Raw genomic sequence first — 7,500 nt, 5'->3', positions numbered from 1 at the left:
CTAATCAACCTAAAGCAAGGGCAACATTATGCTAAGACACTGTCCCTAAAATGCTTTAAAACACAAGCTGGCATTAAAATATAATGTGAATTTTATAGCTATTCATCCAAAACATCAGTATATGCTATCATTTCATAAACAATATATTCTAAAGGATTGTCTGTACTTGGTATCAACTGTTTCACAGTAATGTTTATGAACCGGGATTAAAACCAAATGATGCTTGTTTATAGTGTGATGATCACCATTTTAAAACATTGGGCAATTGTAAATGAAATAAAGCTGTTAAAGTTTACAGAAGGATGATGCAAACTTTCTAATTCTCTTTACTTTAGCGGTTTGTCGTTGCTCAAAAATCTCCAGTGTGAATGTTAAATGATGGTATGATTGTGACTAATGCCAAAGGCGAACAAGATTCTTTTACTTCTAAATCATATCACCAGTTTCTTAATTTCTTAATTTTTATAGTTATTTACAGTCTAGTAGCATACAGAACAAAAGTGCTAGGTAGTTAACCCTGTCTTTATTCCTTAAAACAGGTCAGTCTCAGGGCCCTCCAACTCCCCCCACGACTCCCAAAACAGATGTTCCGAGTGTGAAACCGGACCTGAAGCGAGAGGGACGTCCACTTCCCGAGGGAACAGGCCGCCAGCTCAACATTGACTTCCGTGATGTGGACATCGGTGAGCTGAGCACTGATGTCATCTCCAACATGGAGGCATTCGATGTGAACGAGTTTGACCAGTACTTGCCAACTCATGGGGCCCAGGCCTACTCCTCATCTGGGTATGGTATGGGCCAGACGGCAGGAACCAGCGGGCATGGCTGGATGAGCAAACAGCAGCCACAGCAGCAGCCTCAGCAACACTCTCTGACCTCGCTTGGCACAGCTGGCGAGCAGGGTCAGGCCCAGCAGCGTCCAGCACACATTAAGACAGAGCAGCTCAGCCCGAGCCACTACAGTGAGCAGAGCCAGGGTTCACCCCAGCATGTGGCATACGGTTCGTTCAACCTACAGCATTACACTGCCACCACCTCCACGTACCCATCCATTGCGCGCAGTCAGTATGATTACAGCGACCACCAGGGCAGTGCTGCCTCTTACTACAACCAGGGTTCAGGCCTCTACTCCACATTTAGCTACATGAGTCCTGCCCAGAGACCCATGTACACTCCTGTCGCTGATGCTAGTGGTGTTCCAAATGTGCCTCAGACCCACAGTCCCCATTGGGAACAGCAACCAGTATATACACAGCTTTCCCGGCCTTAAATGACAGAAAAAATGAGAATAAGCGAGTGAGAGGGGCGAGAGCACAGACTAAACTATTAGCACCACCATATCCATAAGACATTGCTCATACGCAGAGGCCTCAGAGGACCTGCTGTCCACTCCCTGCACCAGCAAACACAAAAAACAAACAAAACAAGCAGGACTGTTTTTTTTTAAAGTAATGAAAATATCAAAACGGCTCCCGACAGTGCCTTTTTAAAAGCTCTAAGTTGCGACTATATTTTTCTAGTTATGATGAAAAAGAAACTCGCTTGAAAAGAGAGGAATCCTCTGTGAGGACATATTCATTATAAATATTTGTTAGTATGTACTGTGTATGTATTATCTCTTTTTGCTGTTTTCAGGTTGTTCTGGGGTTTCTGTACATTTAGAGAGGATGCGAGAGGTCTTTACTTCTCACCAATGTATTTTTGTAAAGTCAACACTTCGCTTGTCATTCCTCTGTACACGTTTTATTGTGATTCCCATGGTCTTTTAAAATTGGGCAAAGCTGACATGAAATTGTTGGAAAATCTTTGTTTCCTGTCTGTGTTTTAACATATCTGCAGTCATTGCATTAGAAATGCCATACAGAGTGCCATTTAGTTGTACATGAGGCCTTTATTTTATCCAAGATACAAGTCTGTCTGTGTGCCATCAGTGCCTAGTTAAGAAGTGTAGAGATCCGCAGTGCCTCAATAGCCATCGCTCACCTCGCTCTTCTGAAGAGATCTCTGAAGAGGACCAGGAAGTGCCGTTTTGACCCGAGACCTCCCTAGAGGTCTCTGCTGATCATTTGCTCATTCATCTGCCACCACCATCAAGTCTTGACCTTTTTAATTTATTAATTAGTAATAACTTTATTTGAAAGTAATAATTATTTGCATTTGATTTTTTTTATACTTCACCTCTGTTTGACTAATTTGAGATGAAATCCTACCACCCCTGGGATCACAGTTTAGTTGCAGTGCAAATTTTAACCGTGTTGTTTTTATTTATCATTTGTAAATGTTTCCATTTATATGTTCTTAATTAGTTGTGTACAGATATCTTATAATTGTGATAAAACTTGATCAAAACAAAAACAACTGGAAGTTTTTATTTTTTATTTTTCAATTAATTCTAATAAATATGGATTACTGGAGGCCTCGGCCACATTGTAAAGACATTATTCTTTAATGATTCACCAGCATACGTTTTTGTTAAAGTTTATTCCTTATTCTTTTTTTTCTTTTTTCTTTTTTGTTGCATATTTTAGATCTCATGACATTCTTTAATGCAATGATTTTTTTTAAAAAACACCATTGTCTTAAGAAAGGCTTATATTTTGTATCATACCATTTGCAATAAAAAGAAAACATATAGAAAATAAATCCAAAATGTTTGCTATGGCTTGATTCAGCTTTTTGGGGGGTGGGAGGAGATGAATTTGACCTTAATACAATTATTATTATGAACAGTTATTGTTTGATTTTAACATAGTCTCCCTTATCAGTTATACACATCAGAATATTTCATAGGCACTAAACAGTAGACTCTCAAAAGCAAAGCAGAAAAATAGCAACATCCAGACCAAATAGAAAAGTAAAATCATCAGCTGGTTCTTTTGTTTAAATTAACAATCGTTACAATAACTCAATCTCAACACAGAATCCATCTAAGATGCATAAAAAGCACAGATGCTTTAAACGAGCATTTGGTGTGAAACAGACCATGAGCTCACACTTCATTACTGAGCACTATTTTCATAATGAATAAGGCCTAGCTTTCCTTGACAACAATACCCCGCTGCTTAAAGAAATAAACAGACAGCAGGATGCTGTGTATTTATTGTGAGGTCTCAGATAATCACAAAAACCTTGATAAATCACAGATTATACAAACACAATCAAAGTTTGATTTGGAAATGGTTGAAATTGTGATGGGAGTAGGACTGGGACTGAACTTTTCTAACATCACATTTCTCATATAAAATTGTGTCATGTAAGGAGGAAGAATTAGAAAGCAAGAGAGAGGTACTACTCCTTAAAAACCTTTTAATTCCTTGGACAGACAAAATCACATCCTGGCTATAATGGTGATAGAGGTCCAGGAAACCATGGAAAAGAAGAATAGAAGACCAAACTCTCTGTTTGCTAACAGACATATGTCCAGCAGCAAAATTCTCAGTGCATGGCAACCTAGCTTATGTACGATTGTAAATGTTTAGCACAAATTTATGAAAAAGAGTAGCTATGAGGGAGATGGCAGCTAATGCATTATGAGACACATGTGGATGGATATAGCCATCAGTACATATTTTTGAGGAAGGAGTAGGCCTCTGTGTTACTATGTGACTGCTCTCTCAACATCCACCAAAAAAAAACCTCCTACAGTGCACTTGACTGTGCAAGTACACTGTGCTGGTGCCTACATCCTTCATCATAAATGTAATTACCCTGCATGCCTCATGACACCATGCAGCCCACCAGGAAATCACATCAAAATGAGCAAGACACAACAACATCTGACCTCAACCAAAGCAGTTAAAAGGTAAAGCCATGAGGTTAGTTTGAATTTTTGATATGGCTTATAAGTGAGCTGGTCATAAACATTCAAATCTCAAGTGATGTATAAGGAATTGGTAGTAAAATGTAGTGAGTAACTTTATTAGCATCCTAATCCATTTATTGTGAATGTGTGCAAGCATAGTGGACACACACAACCCCACAAACAGTGGGAGTGGACTGATAAATGTTCCTGTGAGGGATCGGAAACGAGACCAAATTTTTCTTTGCTGTCAGACCGGCCTCTGTGAGGGCATGTTTCCCAGGAGGACTCCATTATTATTCCACACAGACGTCGGCCCCCTCCGGACCCAATGTGTGGTCTTTTTTTGGTTTTTAAGACCCTGCGAGAAATAGGGAAAGAGCAAAGAAATCGAGCCCTTGGTGACTGGATGACAATAGAAGCAACAAAACAAAGTGAAACGAGCCTAAGTCAGGATGGGGGACGGTGTGGTGGGGATTGGACAGCAGACAAACAAACTGAAGCATGGCTGCTCACCTTTAGATTTTTGTGTCATCTGTCTTTGGTGACAGTCAGGCTTAAAGCACCTTCCAAACCTTCTGTAAATAGAGATAACTTACATTAAATTGACCAGCAATAACATTAATTACATAAGATTTATGCAAGAATGGATAAATGTCAAATCAGCCAAATAGAGAATGAACCAAAAAAATAAGCCAAAAAAACAAACAAACAAACAAAAAAACAATGTACAATTCAATTTCCTGTCAAATATCATAAAGTATTAAAATAAAATTAATTTCTCAACAGCAATAGCCAACAACCCTTAAATGGTCTTGTAAATAGTCAAATAACACCTCATAAACCAACCCGCAGCTATGTTTTACATAATAAATCAAAGTAAAGCAAAAAAATAAAAAATACAAATCAGTTATTATTTTTGCTTCTTAAAGCATTGACAACTTTATGATTAGCCTCTTATTATTATCTAATAGCTTTTGTTGTGAACTTATTATCAGCTGCACAAGAATGATATTGAAATTTTCTGGTCATTAATTTTTGACGTTTTCTTTTGTGTTATGAATGTGTGTGCAACTCCCAATGCTGCAGATTACAACTGCCATGATTCTCAGCCCACAACCCATTAAGCTCAGCTAAAAATTTCCTGATTACTAGATCACCTTAAAAAAAAAAGCGTGCACTCACACACTACTTCCTTTAAATAACCCAGACTGTCAGTGTTACTTTCCAAGGTCTTACTCCAGCATTGTGTCTGTGGTGATGCCAAGCCTTTATTTGCCTGTCTTGATCAATGTTTTGACCATAGCCTGCTTCATGTTACTGATTTACTCTTATCTACCTTCTGGTGGCTAGCTTTTTGGTTTGTCTGCTATAACCTGCAAAATATCCACTTCATGAAATTCTGAGTGGTTTGAATTAGAAAGGACTAGTACAGGACATCAAGCAATTCCATGTACATGTCAGAATTACAAATATGTTTATACCAACTTTACTACTTTACTAAATCTAATTTACTTCCACTTTACTAAATCACAGAAAAAAAACTGACCTCTTTTCTGCACACTGGCATTCTGCACCTGAACAACCATGTTCAAAACTGCCTTTTTTAATACTTAATCTTTATTTCAATAATTCAAATGCTATCATAGCATGTGCTTTTTGCCATGCAATCGTATCTTACCCAATGTAGCTATTTAACAATCAAGCACATACAATTTTGAAAACCTTTGCTACTGGCTGCAAGCACGGTTTACTTATTAAGTTAATTCTTTCTTGCAGTACACTGGCGTTCCATTCCTCCAGTGAAATGGAAATTGACTTATCGGACATTTTTAACCAGTATAAACAAATAAATTATTTTATTGCTGCAGGTCAGTTATAAGACTAGTCAGGGCACTGTTGGGTTTCTGTGTGTAGAGTATGGTGAATTTGTGTTTAGCTGCTAGTGAGCAGGGGAATCAGAAAGCGGAGGAGTGTGAGCCCCCCTGCTGTGCAAACAATTCACACCTCTACACTATAACTTTGGCACAGAAATAAAACGGACAGCACAACTAAAGCTTTTTTGATAGTAAAACACTTTATACAACTGTCACAATACAATATGAAATTCAAACTTAGTAAGCTAAATAAAAGAAAAGAAACACTTATGAAATCTGCAAATTTTTAAAACCCCGAGTGTCTACTTTCATATGAACCATTAAACACTACTGTGGAAGGTGACATAACAAATAAATTAAATTCTGAAAATGAGCACCCCCAAAACAGGTGGAAAGTCCATTTTTGGCCTCTGGTAAAAAAAAAAAAAAAAGAGTTAAGCACAAAAAACTACCATAAAATGTTTTTGAAACAAGTGCATTGCTGAAACCTTCTACTTTGTTATACATACCTTCTTTTCCACTGTTGTCAGTTGTTTATGTTACCAGGGAAACATAAATGTCAATCACTGACTTTGAGCGGATATGGCACATTTTTAGAGTGTTACATAAGAATTAAATTGTTAATCCAAGCTTGGTAACATGAATTAAGTTACATATTTTTAGAATAACAGATTTCATTACATTTTGGTTGGCAGTCCATGCTTAAAGTGACACACTTTTATATTTCTGATGAATAAATTAACCAGTTCAAATGTGTACTAAGTACACTTTAAGTATTTATACTTATACTTTAGGTATACTTCATTTCATAGTTTAGTCTACAGAATATCATATCTCTGTTGCTAGTGAACTTCTTTATTGTGAACTTTTACAAATAAACCTGAATTTAAATATACTTTGCAGTATAAATATCTAAATAGATATTATTGAAGCATAGTGCTTACACAGATACAAATGCGATATGCTTATTTAGCATGTTTTCAGTGGAAAGTAGTTTGTAAATATATTATATACACGCTAGGGGGGAACAGTGGCTGAGTTTGAATGTTCTCCTCATGCTTCAGGGGTTTCTCTGGGTACTCGGTTTCCTCCCCCAGTCCAAGATTAATGCTTATTTAGCATCCAAGACATGTGCTGTAGGCTGATTGGCATTTCGAAATGGTCCGTAGTGTGTGCAGTTATGCCCTGTGATGGCTTGGCACCCCATCCAGGGTTGTCCCCTGTCCTGTACCCCAATGTCCCTGGGATTGGGATTCTAAATCTGTGTAGGATAAGCGCTACAGAAAATGGATGGATGGATGCATGCATATAGACAGACACACTACGGCCAATTTCGTACACACATCTGTAGTACAGGTTAAAGAAACAGAAACAGAAAGTGGTCAGTTGTCACAAGGCAGCGTATGCAGATTATTAGAATAATTTGGTAATAATATATATATATGTATGTGTGTGTGTGTGCATGTGTGTTTTAGTGTGGTTGTGTGTATTAAACCAGACTGAGTGATTAAAGGCTCAGGAACCCTTTGCAGGTGTTTTGAGTTAATTAGCTGATTAGAGCTCTTATCAGGTTGACATTTCAGTATTATAAATTCTTTATTGTAATATTTGGAGATACCGGATTTTTGATTTCCATGAGCTGTATGCTGATAATGTGTGTGATGATCATAATGAATCTAGAATATATGAAAGTTCCACTTTTTCAATTAATTTACGAAAAAAAAAGAGAACTTTTCCAAGATATAAAATTTTTTTGAGATGCACCTGCATACCTGTGTGTGTGTGTGTGTGTGTGTGTGTGTGTGTGTGTGTGTGTGTGTGTGT

The 7,500-nt window shown here is 37.5% G+C and overlaps 1 protein-coding gene across 1 annotated transcript in view; it reads left to right on the top strand.

The window, feature by feature from the left end:
* LOC108259890 (transcription factor Sox-9-A) overlaps positions 1 to 2,655 on the top strand; it is a 4,423-nt gene extending 1,768 nt beyond the window's left edge. Inside the window, exon 3 of the mRNA XM_017459675.3 lies at positions 540 to 2,655. Within this exon, the coding sequence (XP_017315164.1) occupies positions 540 to 1,270 (731 nt within the window). The 3' untranslated portion in view covers positions 1,271 to 2,655. The remainder of the gene's footprint in view (positions 1 to 539) is intronic.
* Positions 2,656 to 7,500: the final 4,845 nt, after the last annotated feature.

This window comes from Ictalurus punctatus, chromosome 2, assembly GCF_001660625.3.
Source record: "Ictalurus punctatus breed USDA103 chromosome 2, Coco_2.0, whole genome shotgun sequence".
In the NCBI taxonomy this organism is placed as follows: Eukaryota; Metazoa; Chordata; class Actinopteri; order Siluriformes; family Ictaluridae; genus Ictalurus; species Ictalurus punctatus.
Note: the sequence above shows the minus strand (reverse complement) of the source record. Positions and strands in the feature narration are given on the sequence as shown.